This window comes from Pongo abelii, chromosome 12 (assembly GCF_028885655.2).
Source record: "Pongo abelii isolate AG06213 chromosome 12, NHGRI_mPonAbe1-v2.0_pri, whole genome shotgun sequence".
Lineage (NCBI taxonomy): Eukaryota > Metazoa > Chordata > Mammalia > Primates > Hominidae > Pongo > Pongo abelii.
Window position 1 is genome coordinate 60,985,988 of NC_071997.2, and position 19,578 is coordinate 61,005,565.

Sequence of the window (19,578 nt, forward strand, 5' to 3'; positions counted from 1 at the left end):
TTTTTTGCTTGCTTTTTGGCTCTCAATTAACCTCCAAAATCAAAGGGGACCAGATAAGCAATCTTAACATACCTTTCTTATGTTTTGTCTTGTGGGTTTATCGGGAGGGGATGGAGGGAGATATTGCATAACTAACCTAAACATGTAAAAAACAGCTATTAACTGTGGAACTACGATAGATATTTCACATACATTATCTCATAGATTTGTTGTATTTACTCCAGAAGTGATTCTGTAATTACACAGCATTAAATATTAACCACCTGCTTAATACAGGGGCCAATTAAAGAATGTAATTTGGGTCTCCTTCATTAAAGCACAATAGTGTCTTCCTAGCATCATCATCTAAGTTTCTACTAAACTGACAAGATACACTCATTTGGAAGAATATTAAAAGTAACAACTTACCAGCAGAAGTTGAAGTAACAATTTCAACGGCTTTTGAAGCATCTGCATCTCTTCTATTTAAAAGGAGAAAAAATTTAGCAGCAACTTAGGAATTCTAAGTTCTACAAAATCCTAAAAATGTAATATTTAAACCTAAAAACGTTTAAAATAATTCAACTGGAGTGATATTCCTCTTAAATTGTAGTTATAGTGATAAAATATATTTAAAATGCGGTTTTAAAAATTAAAATTTCTTAAGTCATATACACATTTCATTCTCACATATGAAATCATAAAGTCACTTACTTTAAGGTAGATGCAGATACTTTCTTTGACTCTAAAGTCTTTTTCTTCACCTCTTTGTTCTATGTAGGAAAAATATTTTGAACAAAAGAAATTTAGTATAAAGCAATTTAGAAAATATAGAACAAAGATCTAAAAAAATCTTCCTATTCTAAAGGACACATGCTTATTACCTTTTCCAATTTATAAAGACATTTTTTTCAATTTGTGATTACATAGCCTAATTTTACATCTCATCTTTCACAACTCATCTGCATTTTCTTATCATTAACTACAGCAGTTTCCCCTTAACCAAGACCCCCGGTGGATGCCTTGAAACCGTGCTCGTGCTGAACCCTATATATACTATGTTTTTTTCCTGTATATACATGAAAGTTTAATTTATAAATTAGACATAGTAAGAGATCAACAATAATAAAATAGAAAAATGCTCCCTTCAGCAGCACATATACTAAAATTGGAATGATACGGTAATTAGCATGGCCCCTGCACAAGGATGACACGCATATTCGTTAGGCATTCCATATTTTAAATTAAAAAAATAAGTTGTAACAATATAGTGTAATAAAACTTACGTGAATATGGTCTGTCAAAATATCTTACTGTACTGTGGATCTTAGCAACTTCAGCATACAGTTTTTTTCTCTCCTTATTAAGTCGAAAACTTTCAACTTTTCACTTAAAGGAAGCATTTTTCCCCTTCTCTTTGGCATATCCAAATTGCCAGCATCACCATACTTGCACTTTAGGGCCATTATTAAGTAAAACGAGGGTTAAACACAAGCACTGCAATACAGTGATGGTCAATCTGATAACCAAGACAGCTATTAAGTGACTAGTCGGCAGGTAGCATATAAAGTGTGGATACTCTAGACAAAGCAATGACTCACAGCCCCAGTGGGCTGGAGTTGGACTGCATGAAATTTCATCATGCTAACTCAGAATGGGGCACAATTTAAAACATGTTAATTGTGTATTTCTGGAATTTTCTATTCAATATTTTCAAACCACAACTGACCACTGAAACTGCAAAGCCAAGCCTCAGATAAAGGGGAACTACTGTATCTTTCAAAAACATGGTTTCTCATAGCACTGTGACATTTCAAATGTCTAAAGTTCAACTGCTATCACCCTGGTCTAATCTACTACTATCTTTTGCTTTGATTACTACAATCGCCTCGTAATGGTCTCTGCTTCGGTCCTTGCCATTCACTCACTCTCTATTCACAACATAATCCCAGACTGAAACTGCTGTTCTACGAAAACTCAAAACCTCTCATTAGACTCAAGGAAAAAAAGCCAGTACTTACAATGGCCTCTAAAAGTTTACAACATATGTTCCACCTACCTTCTAACTCCCAAACCACAATACACTTCTTCCTATACTTCTTCACTCCAACCCCAAGCATCCTTTCTACTCCTCTAAGATGCTACACAGGTATAGGTTTGACAGGTGCTATTCCTTCTGTCTGGAATGCTCTCAATCCAGGACGTGGTTTGGTCCCTCATCTTCTTCGAGTGTTTGCTCAAATATCACCTTTTCAATAAGATCTTCCCCAACTACTACCTTACTGAAAGTTGCACAGCTCTTCATTCCCCAACAAGAGTACTTCTATTCCCCTTTCCTAATTTTTTTTTTACCATAGCACTTGTTGAAAACAAACATAATACATATGCATTTTTAACTTATTTGTGGTCTTTCTCTCCCTACCCCTGAAGTTAAAACTCTGTGATACCAGGGACTTTGTTTTCTTCAATATTCTATTCCCAGCGCATAAAGTCATGCTTGAACATTCAGCAAGTATTTGTTAACTTGATCTGAATTTCATCGTAACTGTTCTCATGCAGTTTTATACTTTCTGTTCTTTTTGGGCACTCTTGTCATTTCCTTTTGCACTATATGGGATTTTATCCCACATGTTCCTTCAACTCAATTATTTAGAGTTCTATTCTACTAATGGTAATTTTCAATTTTAAAAGAAATTTGAAACTACTAAGTTCCGATGTATGTTGAAACATTTAGCCTTTACTCCTTGGCTACATTCCAATTTTTGACTATACATTTCAGATGAAAATTATCTTTCTGGTAATTTTAAGTGAAATTTTTTGAAATTTATTTTATAAAAATATGATTATTTAGATTTTAGTCTATGTTTAACTTGTTTCATTGTTCACTGCCAACATTTTATATAACTTCTCCACTTCTTAAGTTCATTTTAATGTTTTAGAAAAAGATGTATTAGTGAAATACCTTCTAAGGCCATGCATGTCTGAGAATAAATACTGTCCTAACACACACCTTAGGATTCCACTTGAAATGAATGTACTCAATTACAATGAATCACATTTTCCCACTCAACTCTTAAGAATGTGTTGCTTTGCGATCTAAGGCTAGACTATTTCTTTGTATAATTAAACTGTTTTCTGCCTAGATCACTATAAGGTGCCCCACCATAACCATGAAATTTAAAATCCTCAGTATTTAAATGATGTCCTCTTTCTGGAATTCCACTTATGTACAGACTGTGTCTTCTAAATATATCTACCGTGCCTTTCCTCTAATCATTTTTCACTCTTTTAACTTTCACACCAAGAGTAGGATCACACCTCTCTTGCTCACCACTGCATCTTCTGTAGATATTACAATGCCTGACACAACAGAGGCGTAACAGATGCTTAACTAATAAGAAATAGTTTCAGAATTAAAATGAAAACCTCTCATTCGAATTCTGATTGCGTATTTTCGCTTTTATCTTCTTGTTAATTCATTAGATTTTCTGTAATGCTCAAATGTTCACTAATGCCCAGCATTATTTTTCATATCCATGCAATCTTCTTAGTTGACTACTTGCTCCAGTTTTAATTGTAATGTCCCCATGAATCTTGCTGAAAACACTGAATTGAAGTTTTAAAAATTGTTTTTTTGCACAAGGTTGAAATGCAGTAGTATGTCATGGCTGAAAGGGTTTTATTAGAAATCTGATCCTACTTTTTTCCACATCAAGGGCTCCTGATCATCCCCCAGCCCCCTTTTGTTAAGATAGGGTCTCACTCCATCACCCAGCCAACTTCCGCCTCCCGGGCTCAAGCGATCCTCCCACCGCACCCACCCAGCAGCTGGGTGCGTGCCACCACACTAGGTCAATTTTTTAATTTTTTGTAGAGATAAGATCTCACTATATTGCCCTGGCTAGTCTCAAACTCCTGGGCTCAAGCAATTATCCTGCCTCGGCCTCCCAAAGTGCTGGGATTACAGGCATGAGCCACTGCACTGGGCTCCTGATACTTTAAAGAAAACTTTTAAAGTATGAGTATATGGCCCTTTCTCTGGGAAAAAAAGAATGTTTGCTTTCATCAGATTACTGGTAATGGTGGGGCAAGGAATAGCTCAAAAAGACTTAAGAATCACTGCTAAGAATGGATGTCGAGGTTATTATTAAATTATTATTATTAAAGACTAGGTTACCACGTTATTATTAAAGACTAGGCTACCTAGTTTCTGACAAGAGTTGTACAAATCCATATTAACACAGGGATATAGGATATTTTTTACCTTTTCTGTAATATTTAGATTCATAGAAGCAGCAAAATGGAGAAGATGTTACATGAAACAGCTAGAGTTAGAGGCAGTCCTAACATGAAATATCAAATGTTGGGCAGGTAAGTTTTTTCTAGGTTTTGACATGCCATGCCAAAATCAAGATTTGGACAAAGAAAGCTATAGCACAGCTCTTCTTTTTCCTAGTTTGTTCTTTCAGCTTATTTTTGGCTTGCACTGGTAGAAAAACTTGAAGTGGTAACAGGCCAAAAAGATTGCCCCTTCCTGCCTCAGACACTTATTTACAAAACAAAACAAAACAAACAAACAACAACAAAAACAACTGTCCACATACTTCCAATATGAAGAAGGCACAACTCAAATTCTTTTCAGAGTTCCCTCCACTCAATCCCTAGGCATGTTGCTCTGTCACAACAGAGGTGTCATGAGTTAGCCTTCTTGTTCCAGCATCATCCAAACAACATTTAGCTGAAGAACATTAAAATCTGCCATGAAAATGGCATGTTTTCCAGCTTCTAGTGCTCGTATTTTCTTTTCCTACTCATTACTATGAAAATCATGACAGTAAATATGCCTGGGCTCTTGGACTTACATTGCTACTTTACCAACTTCATCAAAAAGTTGGCCAAGAGAATTTTTTAAGCTATCTGAAACATCCTATTTCCTTAAATGTATCCTTACCTATGTTCCTTAACTACGTTAACTGTTTAGAATGAAAGAAAACTGGCCTTCTCAACAATTCCCAAAATTTAATGATCAGCTAGGTCTTTCTGGACAGTCACTAGCATAAGCCACTATTCCTTTCTGTTTTCAAGGTTACTAATCTACCCACAAACCATTACCATTATCACAAAAGGCTGAGTATATTGATTAAACGAGTCTTCTAATTGGACTTCAATGCTCTTCTCCACTTTACTCAATCTGCTAGGCTTTCTTTGCCTTCAAAATCATTTGCCTAACTCATTCTCCAAACCATTTCCAAATGAATCTTTCTAATCTCCATTTTATTATGTCATGCCCTGGTTCAAAAACCTTGAATAACATATACCTCTCTACAGGATAAAGTTTAAGTTCTTAAATTATGTATTTAATCCTTGTTTCTCCTTAACTGCCTCTGCAACTAGATGGCCATGTGTCTGGTAGTTCTGGTAAATCAAATGCAGGCAAATGCTGCTGGGGAACTCACTCTTTCCAGAAAAGAAAACAAAAACTCATTTTGCTCTGCATTTTTATTCCTGTATGTCTCGAAGATAGAAAAGATGCCAGAAGGCGCAGAAACCATCTCACAACTGAGGATGAAAGATACATTCTAAAGACAGTAGTGCTGGAAGACAAGGTGAGGTTCCTGAAGGTATTATGGAGCTGTTGCACGAGCACTGGACCACCTACATGCAGATTTCTGTTATGAGATAAATATACCTCTTATTTGTTAACAATCCACTAGTGAGATTTTATTAGTTGAAACTGAATGAAATCTTAAATGATAAAATTGGTAATAACTAAGGTCACACGATTTATTATCCAAACCAGGACAATGGGAATAAATGGATGGCATATAGCAGGTATAAACTAGGATGACAGGTTACTCTAGTAGTAACTAACTAGAAAACATATGAGAACTAAAAAATAAAGATTCTCTCTAATAGCTATATGTAAAAATAAGTAAAATAATAAATTTAACCCCCACAAAATGTTCAAGAACTTTATGGAAAAAAAAGTAAAACTTGCTAAAGGGCATAAAAGGAAATCTAAATAGACAAACCATGTTCTTTGTTTGTTTAAGACAAAGCCTGGCTCTGTTGCCCAGGCTGGGGTGCCATGGTGCTATCTCAGCTCAGTGCGACCTCTCCACCTCGTGGGCTCAAGCAATCCTCCTGCCTCAGCCTCCTCCTGAGTAGCTGGGACTACATGCACGCACCACCGCACCCAGCTAATTTTTGTATTTTTAGTAGAGGCAGGGTTTCATCATATTGCCCCAGGCTGGTCTCAAACTCCTGAGCTCAAGTTATCTGCCCACCTCAGCCTCTCAAAATGCTAGGATAACAGGCCAGAGCCACCAGCCAACGAATTATGTTTCTTGATAGAAAGACTTAGTGTTGTAAAAATACTATTACAAATTCAACACAGTATTTATTAAATTCCAGTAAGTTTTTTTTAAGAGAACTTAAACTGATTCTAAAACTAATGTGCAGGAGTAAATGTTCAAGATTAAATAAAATGAATTTAAATAAAGAGGAAAAACATTAACCAAAATGAATAAATAACTCTACAAGAAAGACAGGGAAATATTATGAAGTTATAATAACTGTTGTAACAGAAATCACATAGTATTGCCACAACAGAAGAGTATGAAACACATCTATGTATACAGAATTTATACACATAAAAGAAGCTTTTCAAATCAACTAGGATAAATTAGGCATAAATAGTGTTGAGGCTAACTGGCTCCCATTTTGGAAACAATACTGATTCCAATCCTATATTATGCTGCAAATAATAGATTAAGGAATAAAACCTTTTAGGCACTAGCACAGGCAAGTTCTTAAAAAGACAAAAGAAAAAAAGCAGGCCAAAAACAGTGGCTCACACCTGTAATCCCAACACTTTGGGAGGCCGAGGCAGGAGAATCACCTGAGCCCAGGAGTGTGAGATCACCTTGGGCAACAAGGTGAAACCTCATATCTACAAAAAATAAATTAAAACTAAGCTATGCGCGGTGGCTTGCACCTGTAGTCCCAGGTACTCAGGAGGCTGAGGTGGGAGGATTATTTGAGCCTGGGAGGCGCAGGTGGCAATGAGCCGAAATTGTGCCACTGCACTCCAGCCTGGGTGACAGAGTGAGACCCTGTCTCAAAAAGAGGGGAACATGTCCTCAGAACCTCCTGAGGCTGTGTCACAGGCAAAAAAAATAATAAAGAAAAAAATGCAGAAGCCATAAAATAGCAATAAATTTGAGTACATAAAAATTTCAAACTTGGCCAGGCGAGGTGGCTCACGCCTGTAATCCCAGCACTTTCAGAGGCTGAGGCGGGCAGATCACAAGGTCAGGAGATCAAGACCATCCTGGCTAACATGGTGAAACCCCGTCTCTATTAGTGGCGAGCACCTGTAGTCCCAGGTACTCAGGAGGCTGAGGCAGGAGAATGGTGTGAACCCGGGAGGAGGAGCTTGCAGTGAGGCGAGATAGTGCCACTGCACTCCAGCCTGGGCGACAGAGAGAGGCTCCGCCAAAAAAAAAAAAAAAAAAAATTCAACCAAAAAAAAAAAAAAATCAAACTTGATATATGTATGCACAACACAAGCAACAGACTGTAAGAAAAGACTTCTTACATATAATGCAAAATTAGTGTCTAGAATGCACAATATTCATGCACCTTCAAATGAATATTTTTAAAAAGACAACAATAACAAAATAGGAAAAGATACAGACAGCTCACTTAAACAGTTAATAGATATAGCTAACAATTATATAAAAAGAAGTTAATGAATAATCAAAAAGATGCAAATTAAAACTAGGTATCATTTTCTATAAAATGAATTTTTAAAGCTGAAGAAATTAAGATGTTGTTGGTAATACTCTCATAAATTACCAGGGAGTAAATTGTAACAGTTATTTAGTGAGCAATCCTACATTATCCATTACTGTGCATCCTATAAACCAACCATTCCATTGGGTAGGTGTCACCTAAAAAAACACTATCATAAATGTCAAAAGATGGCCTGTGAAGGTACACAAGGTGTTAACTAAAGTTCTGTTTCTAGAAACAACCTAAATATCAATCAGTAAGGAATTGGTAATATATCTGTGGTATATTCATACAGAGAAACACTACAGAGAAGTTACAAAGAATGACGAAAATCTAAATGCACTAACATGGTTAGACTACCAAATCAAATTACTGAGAAATGTGTGTTATAGAACCCCTATAAAGTAGCCATTCTACAGCTGGTAGAAAAATTAAATTACTAGAACACATAGCTGGCTGGAACAAAATGGTAGAATAGAAACCTACACTGTTCATCCCATCCCCAGCAGGAACACCAAATTCTACCGACTATCTGCACACAGAAAAGCATCATCACAAGAACCAAATATCAAGTGAGCAATCATACTACCAGGTTTTGACTTTGTATCACTGAAAGAGGCATTGAAGAGGGTAGCAGAGACAGCTTTAAATCCCTGACAGCACACCTCCCTGATCGGGCCCCACAACATGGACAGAGTCTGTGCACTTTAGGAAGGGACAGCGCAGTAACTAGGGGACTTTACACTGAACTCAGTGCTGCTCTGTCACAGTTGACAGCAAAGCCATGCTGTACTCAGCCAGCACCCATGCACTGAAGGAGCCTTTGGACCAGACCTAGCCAAAGAGGAATCATCCATCCCAGCAATAAGAATCTGAATTTCTTGGCAAGTCTCACTATCATGGACTAAAGTGCTCCAGGGTGCTAGGTAAACCTGAAAGGTAGTCTAGGACACAAGGACTGCAACTCCTAGGCAACTCTTAGGGCTGGGGCTGGGATTAGAGCTAGTGGGCTGGGATGGCACGTAACCTAGGGAGGTACCAGCTGGGAAAACTGGATATCCATACGCATTAATGAACCTGAACCCCATCTCTCACCATATACAAAAATCAAATAAAAATAGATTAAAGACTTTTACCTAAGATCTTAAACTATGAAACTACTACAAGAAAACACTAGAGGAACTCTCTCTCCATGACATCGGTCTGGGCAAATATTTCTTCAGTAATACCCCACAAACATAGGCAAATGCTGTACAAAAATGAACAAATGGGACCACTTCAAGTTAAAAAGCTTCTGCAGAGCAAAGAAAACAAAACAACAAAGAGCCAACCCACAAAATGAGAGAAAATATTTGCAAACTATCCATCTGACAAGGGATTAATAACCAGAATATATAAGGAACTCAAGCCACTTTACAGGAAAAAAAAAAACTAATACTCTGATAAAAAAAAAAATGGGCAAAAGATCTGAAGAAACATTTCTCAAAAGACGACACACAAATGGCAAAAAGGCACATGAAAAGGTACTCAACATCACTGATCATCACAGAAATGCAAATCAAAACTACAATGAGATATCATCTTACCCCGGTTAAAATGGCTTTTATCCAAAAGACAGGCAAAAACAAATGCTGGCCAGGATGTGGAGAAAAGGGAACCCTCAGTATATTGTTGGTGGTAACGTAAATTAGTACAATCACTATGGAGAATATTTTGAAGGGTCCTAAGAAACTAAAAATAGGATCTACCATACAATCCAGCAATCCCACTGCTGGGTATATATACCCAAAAGAAAAGAAATCAGTATATCAAAGAGATATCTGTACTCCTCCCATGTTTCTTGCAGCACTATTCACATTAGCTAAGACCTGGAAGCAAACTAAGTGTCCATCAACAGATGAACAGATAAAATGTGGTACATATACACAATGGAATACTCTTCAGCCATAAAAATGAATGAGATTCAGTCATTTAAAATAACATGGATGAAACTGGAAGTCATTATATTAAGTGAAATAAGCCAGACACAGAAAGACAAAGATCACACGTTCCCACTTATTTGTGGTATCTAAAAAATCCCACAATTTGTGGGCTCTAAAACAATTGAACTCATGGAGACAGAAAGTCGAAGGATGGTTATGCGGCTGGGAAGGGTAATAGGGGGTAGATGAGGGGATAATTAACGGGTACAAAAAAAAACAGAATGAGTAAGACCCAGTATTAGCTAGCACAACAGTGACTATAGTAAAAAATAATTTAATGGTACATTTTTAAACAATTATAAGAGTATAACTGGATTGTTTGATACACAAAGAATAAATGCTGGAGGGGACAGATATCCCATTTTCCATAATGTGATTATTACACACTGCATGCCTGTATCTAAATATCTCATGTACCTCATAAATATATATACCTACTATGTCCCACAAAAATTAAAAATACAATAATTTTTTTTTAGATATAAATATATTTTCTCAACACCCTATTTTAAAAAACACACACATACACAAAGAAAACGTTACAGGTGAGATATACATATAGCTTTTTACTTAACAGAAAGCTCATCCTTAAAAGGTAATTTAAAGTAATTCTATAGATATTATCTACGATCATATAAACTGAAGCATAGAAATGATCTAGAAAAATTAAAGTTACAAAACTTGATACTTCTAAGGAAGTAAAGGCACAAAGAATATACACTCTATGATTTTGTTTATGTAAAGTTGAAAACAGGCATAACTCAACTATGGCATTAGAAATCAAGTTAGTGGTTACTTATGAGAAGAAGGGAGGGTGTAAGAATTGAGAAGAAGTAAGCAAGGGACTTCCATATACTGTCAATGTTCGCTTTTGTGACCTAGGTAACGGATTCACAGATGTTTGCTATTTTTGTGTTATATATGGCAAGTATTTTCTCCTAGTTGTTGTTATTTAATACTGTATATAGCACCATACATGTATGAAGAAGTTTTAATTTCAACATACTTGAATTAATGCACATATAATGCGTTGAGCTAACATTTATGTTTCTATGCATATTTCTGTATGTGTGCCATACTTAAACAAAAAAGTTAAACTAAACAACAGTGATAGAACATTTAAGACCTAAATCCAGTTTACCTGTGCTTTTTTCTTTCCTGGAACACATATTTTCACACTTTTTCCTTTTATCATAAGAGGTGTTGTTTCAATGTACTTCATAATTGCAGTAATTGCCTCTTTAAATTCCATTTCTAGGTAAGCCTAAAATGAAATTTATTCCATCTTTAGTCACAAATCTATCTTTAAAAGTTCCTGCATTTTAAAATGGACTTAATCCTTTCTTTTGTAACATCAAACTATGAAACTACCTCAAGTCATGGTTCCTTTTGCCTGTTTTTATTTTGCTCAAATATAATTTGATTAAGGATGTTTCACACATTAAATGGACATTTAACCTTACAGAATTTCTATACCACTACCAAGATAAACAAAATCCAGGCAGGCTCATGGAAGAAGAGGAAATGAGAAGGCAGGGCTCACTGAACAATAAGAGGGAAGGGAAGATATGGTCCAGCTTGTGGTAGGTCTGACATTTTAAAGGCTTCTTGTAAAAAAGACAACACTATCACTATGTTCCCTGTCCTGACTCACAAACTTATTTAAAAAATTAAGACGGAGGGCTCGCTATGTTGCCCAGGCTGGTCTTGAACTCCTGGCCTCAAGCGATCCTCCAGCCTTGGCCTCTCAAAGTACTGGGATTACAGACTTCAGCCACCACACCCAGCCTTAACTCACAAAACTTTTTTTTTTTTTTTTTGAGACGGAGCCTTACTCTGTTGCCCAGGCTAGAGTGCAGCGGCGCGATCTCTACTCACTGCAACCTCTGCCTCCCGAGTTCAAGAGATTCTCCTGCCTCAACCTCCCACGTAGCTGGGATTACAGACGCCTGGCTAATTTTTGTATTCTTAGTAGACACCAGGTTTCGCCGCGTTGGTCAGGCTGGTATCAAACTCCTGATCTCAGGTGATCCACCTGCCTCGGCCTCCCAAAGTGCTGCGATTACAGGCACAAGCCAACACGCCCAGCCTTAACTATTTTATGTTGTGCTTATGTTAAGAACTGTTCATAGTTCTTAACTTTATCATGTGAGTTATTGGAATATAACCCACAGAAAATACTTACCATACAAAGGAAATAATTTGTTTTAGTCTTATCTAACTGGTGTTCTAACTAATGACTAGCAAACTATAGCATACTACCTATTTTTGTAAATAGTTTTTTGGACACAGCCATGCTTGCGCATTTACATATTACTTATAGCTGTTATTGTACTAGAATGCCAGAGCACAGTAGTTGAGATCCTAAAGATGGCTCATAAAACCAAAAATATTTAGCTGGCCCTTTACAGAAAAAGTGGGCAAACACTTATTTTAAAGGATATAAAACATTATTTTGGGGCCTTGCTTATTCACATCCAAACATTTATATAACTCTCAAAGAACAATTATATATGCAGTACAAGCAGCTAAGGAACACAACAGCAATTTATAGAATCATTAAAGCAATCACTTTGTATGAATTTTTACCACAGACTAAATGACTCACCTCTTTTCTATATGGAACAATCAGGACATCATTCACTTTCCCAAATGGTTGAAATAATTTTCTCACATCTTCTTCAGTACAACCATCCTCTGGTAATTCAGATATAAGAAGAACCGAACCATAATGCAATGACTGTTCTTTCCGAAGCTATTTTTGGAGTGAAAGACAATTTAAAATAAACCAAATTAAGCTACAATGTACAGTGATAATTTCCTATATAATTTCTTCTACCACTAATATTAGTACACTAAAGGGTCTTTTCCAAATATTTTACCCATTTTTCTTTTTCCTTCACCATCCCCTTTACGCAGTTTTTTAAATCACAATTTTAACACTTTAATAAGATTTTAAATGCAAAAGTGATAAGAAATGTTACTTACATTTTTTAACCCGGAAATGGTTTATAGGTGCTCTTTTCTGTTTATAGCATCTTATAGCAAATAAGATCTATGGAATGTTCCAAGGCCATTAGAGAGAATTTTTCCATGAAACTACATGGCCCACCAACAAGTAAAGCTGAAATTACAGCTTTGCTCACCCCCTCTGTTCTAATAATTGGAAATGATCTCTAGACAGGTATAATATTTTTAAAAATTCATATATAATGCATACCATTTGAATACACTGTAGTATCAACTTTACCACTTACGTTAAAAATTAGGGCCAGGCATGGTGGCTCATGCCTGTATCCCACTGCTTTGGGAGGCCAAGGCAGAAAGATCGCTTGAGGCCAGGAGTTTAAGACCAGGATGGGCAACATACTAAGACTCTATATTTAAAATAAAAAAAAAAGCCAGGCCCAGTGGCTCACGCCTGTAATCCCAGCACTTTGGGAGACCAAGTGGATGGATCACAAGGTCAGGTGTTCGAGACCAGCCTGACCAACACGGTGAAACCCCATCTCTGCTAAAAATAAAAAAAATTAGCCAGGCGTGGTGGCACACGCCTGTAATCCCAGCTGCTCAGGAGGCTAAGGCAGGAGGCAGGAGAATCACTTGAACCCGGGAGGCGGAGGTTGCGTGAGCCAAGATCGCGCCACTGCACTCCAGCCTGGGTGACAGAGTGAGACTCTGTCTCCAAAAAAAAAAAAAAAAATTAAAACACCCAGCTGGGTGTGTTGGCGCATACCTGTAGTCTTAACTACCTGGGAGCCTGAGGCAGGAGGATACTTGAGCTCAGGAACTTGAGGCTGCAGTGAGTTATGACTGTGCCACTGCACTCCAGCCTGGGTGAGAAAGGGAGACCCCCATTTCTCTTATTTTTTAGTAAATAAGAAAACTTAAAAAAAAAGTTCCACTTCCACCACCTAGAAGTCTTGAAACAAAATGAAAAAAACTTCATATATTAATAATCTTATAAGACTAACTCAGTCTCTTCAAAATTTTCCCTATACTCAAAAATTTCTTCCCAATGCTCTTCAAAATTCTGTTAATTACTGGTTGATTATTATGTTTATCCTTCTAAATGTAAGTTCTTTGGGGCAGGGAGCAGCACTTACTGAAAGTCTTTCATGTATTTAAATACTGTTGAGAACAATGCATTCCATACCTAAATACTTGAAGACTTATTAATATTAAAATATACAAAATATTTGATATTGGGCCTATTAGGATTTTCTCTGAAGATAGTCTCTTGTTTTAATATATTATTTAATAGTGATTTAATAAACATATACAATAAAACAATACCTTAGTATCGTAACCAGTAGGTTACAGTCAAAATACACTAATAAATCAGTACCAAAATATAAATTTTACACTGTACAACAGAGTATTTGACTTCTGAACTGTACCACAAAAAGTATAGAACAGATGAATAATGATCAATTCTCAGGAGAGGCTCACTCTTATAACTTACTAAAAAAGATTACAAAAGCTCAATATTGCTGCTGGTGATTATTCATTTTCCCAATTAGAGAGCAAAACTCATCACAATGATCTGCTTGTGAAGCTAGCCAAAAATGCCAAACCATCAAAATGTTCTTTTGACACATCAAATACCAAACCACTGGAATTCCTAAGCTACAAGATTTTGAACCTTGGACTTTTATTATACTCATAACAAAAACCAGTAAAATATTCCATACTAAAATCATGTAACAACTCGTAATTTCAAAGTTATTGGAAATATGGAATAAAACAGTTAAGACAACTTCATTTTTTTTTTCTTGAGACAGGGTCTTCCTTCTATAGTACAGGCTGGAGTGCAGTGGTGTGATCTCAGCTCACTGCAACCTCTGCCTCCCGGGCTCAAGTGATCCTTCCACCTGAGCCTCCCAAGGCCTCCCAAGTAGCGGGGACTACAGGCACCTGCCACCACCCCCCAGCTCATTTTTATATTTTTTGTAGAGAGAGAGTTTCACCATGTAGCTCTGGCTGGCCTCAAACTCTTAAGCTCGAGCGATCCACCCCGCTTGGCCTCCCAAAGTGCTGGGATTCAGGCATAAGCCACCATGCCCGGCAACAACTTTGTTTTCTGTTTGTTATAGCAAATGTGTGCATACTTGCACTAACAAAGAATTACGAAGCCAGGCATAGGGGCTCACGCACTTAGGGAAGCTGATGTGGAAGGACTGCCTGAGCCTAGTAGTTCGAGACCAGCCTGAGCAACATGGCAAGATCCCATCTCCACAAAAATTAAAAAATTAGCCAGGCATGGTGGCACACGCCTGTGGTGCCGGCTACTTGGGAAGCTGAGGCAGGAGGATCACTTGAGCCCAGGAGATCGAGGCTGCAGTGAGCCATGTTTGTTGCACCACTGCAGTCCAGCCAGGACGACAGAGTGAAACCTTCTCTCTAAAAATAATTATTAATTAGAGAATTACCTTTCGCTGGAGAGAAACAGCTTTATCAGACACCTGTTTACATTCTGACAAAGTGTCATCTTCAAGATTCTTTGATTTACAACGAATAGAATGTCCTCCTAGATTTGAATCACTCTTTGTAGCGCTTGTAGGTTTAACTGATGGTTTTGTTCCACTGCTAGTTTTAGGCTTTTGTGCTGGTGAATGTCCCTTATCAGCAGCTTCAAGATGCTTCTGTTTATTAAATTCTGTCCCATGCCCAGATCGTTGTACTACATCTTCTAATGCTTTTTTTCTATCTAGTAAAAAGATATAAATTTCAATTGGAAAAAATTAAGGTAGGAGCCATCTCATGACATAATCACATAGTGCTATTCTCAAGCTAAACAGGGAGCACACAGACAATAAAAAAATCTAGATTTTATTCACTCAGAAGGCTTTTTACATGAAGTTCCTTTATTCCCTTATGGGCCCCAGTGATCCTTAAAGTTTTGGTTTTGAGACTGCTTTACACTTACTGAAGCCTACAAAGATTTGTGTTATATTTACTGATATTTACCATATTAGAAATTAAAATTTTAAAAATATTTATCAATTCATATGTTAGGTTGGTGCAAAAGTAACTGCAGTTTTTGCCACTGAAAGTAATGGCAAAAAAAGTAAATTCCCATATTAACATAAATATTTTTATAAAAACCAACTGTAATTCCCAAAACAAAACTAGTGAAATGAGTAGCACTATAGTACCTTCTTCTACACATTTTAATGTTGGGCTTAAAAGAAGAACCTAAATTCTTGTATCTGCTTCTGGATAAAGAAAATCCAGCCTCATGGAGGCATGTAATTAGAAAAGAGAAGACAGACCTCATAGAACTCTTAAAAGATCTTGAGGACCCCAATCGATCCTTGGGCCATACTTTAAGAAGGAATGCCTTATATAATTAAAGGTTATCTCCATTTGAATTCAGCATTTTAGACTATACTAGACACAATAAGACCTGTGCAAAGTACTATTTTTGAATTTTTCAGGCTAGTCAAGTGAAACAGTGGGAGTGTCAAAGTACTTCTCAGATATTAACTATGGTTTCTTTCATTGTAGAAGAAAGTGTGTGTGTGTGTGTGTGTGTGTGTGTGTGCATGCATGTGTGAGCTATTTCTGAAAGGGTCATAAAATCAACATTAAGTCACAGGTTAAAAAAATAATAATTTCAAAAACATTTTAAATTAATCCATGGAATTCTATAATCAATTATTAAAGCAAACTAAGACATTTTTACCATCCTTGGTTTTTAAATATGATGTTGGTGGACACATACATTCACACACATTTCTTTGCCAAGTTACCAGAGGGAATAATTAACTCTGTGGCATGTGGGTCAGATTTCATTTATCAATTCTAAAATTTAATAAAGTAGAACATTTCTCAAAATCCAAAAAGAAAGACATTTAAAAATTTAGTCAAAATAAGTACATTCACTATTTCATGGCCATCAGTATACCTGATGATCTCACTGATCTCCTTGATATCCTTTCAGGGCTAACTGATCGAAAGCATTTTGGACTACCTCTAAATGGATTTCTAATTCGATATGGTGAACGGGATCTGGATCTGGATCTGTATCTAGAAACGAAACGATGGCAAATTCTTGGACTTCGACTTCTCGGCCTATACATGTAATGCATTGGGCTTCGAGACCGACGGAATCTGTGACTTGAGCTTGATCTTCTAGAACGCCTAGGACTGGGGGAATGAGAACGTCTTCGTGGAGTTTCATTTTCTTTTCTATTGCCCTCATTTCTACAAGCAGGGGGGGAAGAAGAAAGTGATCAGCAATTTAATGTAAATGTAAATGATACTAAATGATAGAAGTGTACCTTGTTAAAAACAGACTGCTAACAATACCAAACTCTGATAAAAGATATGTACTTAAAACAAAAATCTGTTTGTTATGATGTAATTCAGCCTTATAGCTAAATAAGAAACAATCAGAACAGTTTATCAGCCCTCCAATTGCTTGGATGTCTGTTTTCTAGTTTACAGAAGAATACGATAATGAATTTCTCTGGTTTTTCCTGTACCAACATTATATCCAATTATGTTTTTAAAGTATTAAATTATGTAAAGAATTTAGGAAATGATTTACATAAACAGACGTTTTCAATAATTTTTTCCTGAAAGATTATGCCATGTATAAATATGACTTTGATTTCTCTATGTGTGTGTACACACATAACCTGAGTAGAATCCCCTAGGGGATACAGAACTTAATAATATCACTCCTAGCATTCAAGGCATTTACAAGAGAAGATGTCATAAACATAAAATAATAATGTCAGAATAAAGTATTTTCAGAAAAGGCTAAAGAAAGTAGATCGGGGGAGGGGCTGTGTCACATTTAAGCTGGAATAAGTTAAAGATTCATAGAGGTTTTTCCATTTGCCTGTTGTTTGAATGGCAGAAGTAGAACTCAAAAGAATCACTTTCTTAAAATTAACTGTTTACTTTTAAAAGACAATCAAGTTTTAATAATATTACTATTTTTAAAAATTACCTTCTTGACGGGAGGATCTCAGGATTCCAATCAGGATACCTATTTTGAAAATAAACAATATTAACTAACAGCTAAAATAAGACTGTAAGGCTCAATTAATCTTTATCTGTAATATATCAAAAGGACGTTTCACAACCTTTATTGGAAATAAAATATTCTGAGTGTTTAAGTCAATAAATAATCAAAGTATTATGCTAATAGGTGTATCAGGGAAACACACTCCCCATACTTTAAAGGCCTAAACTTTCATTTAAGTAAACCGGCCAGCATATGCACAAAAGTGTTAAGAGGTACAAGATACGAGCTGAGGTTAAGGGTTAAAAGAGAGAAGACAGTTCATCTACTTTACAGAACTCTAGGGAATACCACTCCTATCATATTCCATGTGGCAACTCACAGAATACAACATGAATGGTGTCCCTTAACTTGCACCAAGTAGTCCTCATAAAGATATGTCCAGTGAGAGGAATCAGGAGAGAACTCACAGAAAGCGTTGCTTTTCAGGTAGCCCTTACAAAGATCTATTAAAAGGAATGGATCAGGTTAGATTTCATGCAGTGGCAATACGTAAACTAAGATTGGAGGCAAAACATTGGTGTTTTGTTCCAGGAAGTGGTCTAGCTACAGCATAGAAATGATGAAAAGGAATTATAAAGGGGGAAACTTGGACAGGCTGTCTGTTGTTTCAGGTAGAGACAAATTACGAAGAGCCTTAAAATCAGGTAATGAGGTTACACACAGGAAAAAAAACAATGGGAACTTAACGAACATTTGTAAGAGAGGATAACAGGAATGTTTTCAGAACAAGTGTAAAGGAATATCTGGAATTAGGGGAAAAGATGAGAGCTGATATTTAGAAATCAGGCATGTAGAAGCCACAATTATAGCCCTAAGAGTGAGACTAACACAAGATGGAGTTTATAGGAAAAAAAAGAGAGCCAAGGACAGAATCTTAGGCACGTCGACAACTTTAGAGTAAAGCAAAGCAAAAAAAAAAAAAAAAAAGACTAAGGAGTAATCACGGAAAAACTAGTAGGAGAAACAGTATTATCATAGAAGCCTAAGAAAAAGGCTGTATCTTCACTCTCAAGGGACTTCTAGAAAATCTGAACTATAAGAGGCATCTGGACATGCTGATTATATTAAATAAATAAATCACTACATTTAAGAATACAATTTCAGCAGCAAGATGAAAGCCAGGTAAGGAAATGGAGGCAGCAAACTTCTGACAAATCACCTAGCAGGAAAATAAAGTTAGGTCAAACCTTATTAAAGTGGTTTGTCTTGGTTGCTATTTGCCTCAGACATTGTTAATGAGCTAACCCCACAGCAATTCTCAATTCCCTTTTCCCTTGTTTGCCTTTACTACAATGGCAAAAAAAAGCTAAATATTTGCTTTCCCACTATCTCTAGAAGATAGCCAGTGGTAAGTTCTAACCAATGAGACATAGGTACAAAACCCCTGACAGACATCTGAGAAAGCTTCTGCCTCATTCTTCCTACTTTGAGAATAGATATAATGTCTGGAGCATCTTTTAATTATGAGAGGACAAACTGTGAAGACAAAAAAGTTAACTTTAATCCAACATACCCATCACCTAGTGTCAACAATTCCCAATATATGGATAATTTTGTTCCATCTATTTCCACACTTTTAAAAACTTTCATTGCTCTGTACCATCCAGGAGGATAAATTCCTAGTCTTACAGTGATTCAAAGCAAATCTTTTATCATCAAACAAAACTGGGTTTCACTGTAGGTGCTGTCATTTAATGGCTATGAAACTTAAAGCCAGTTACTTAGTATGTGTAAGCCTTAGCTTTCTCATATGTATATGGTGGAAATGAAGGTGATTAA

At 36.5% G+C, this 19,578-nt stretch overlaps 1 protein-coding gene, 1 long non-coding RNA gene and 1 other non-coding gene across 9 annotated transcripts in view; 1 reads left to right on the forward strand and 2 right to left on the reverse strand.

The window, feature by feature from the left end:
* ZNF638 (zinc finger protein 638) overlaps nt 1-19,578 on the reverse strand; it is a 97,221-nt gene that overhangs the window by 47,684 nt on the left and 29,959 nt on the right. For 5 of the 7 annotated variants that reach the window (XM_054548067.2, XM_063713612.1, XM_054548071.2 and 2 more), the window contains 7 exons: nt 17,722-17,760; nt 16,669-16,967; nt 15,191-15,468; nt 12,367-12,513; nt 10,900-11,022; nt 694-752; nt 409-461 (listed from right to left, as the gene is read on the reverse strand). In XM_054548067.2, coding sequence (XP_054404042.1) covers nt 409-461; nt 694-752; nt 10,900-11,022; nt 12,367-12,513; nt 15,191-15,468; nt 16,669-16,967; nt 17,722-17,760 — 998 coding nt within the window. The remainder of the gene's footprint in view (nt 1-408; nt 462-693; nt 753-10,899; nt 11,023-12,366; nt 12,514-15,190; nt 15,469-16,668; nt 16,968-17,721; nt 17,761-19,578) is intronic. The other 2 variants (XM_063713613.1, XM_063713609.1) reach the window with 1 other exon arrangement.
* Nucleotides 1,118-1,221, forward strand: LOC112132129 (U6 spliceosomal RNA). The gene has a single exon (XR_002913944.1). It is a non-coding gene; the product is annotated as a U6 spliceosomal RNA (small nuclear RNA).
* On the reverse strand, nt 1,844-10,893 carry LOC100936808 (uncharacterized). Its single transcript, XR_008522363.1, has 2 exons — nt 6,881-10,893; nt 1,844-3,913 (listed from the first exon to the last, which is right to left on the reverse strand). It is a non-coding gene; the product is annotated as an uncharacterized LOC100936808 (long non-coding RNA).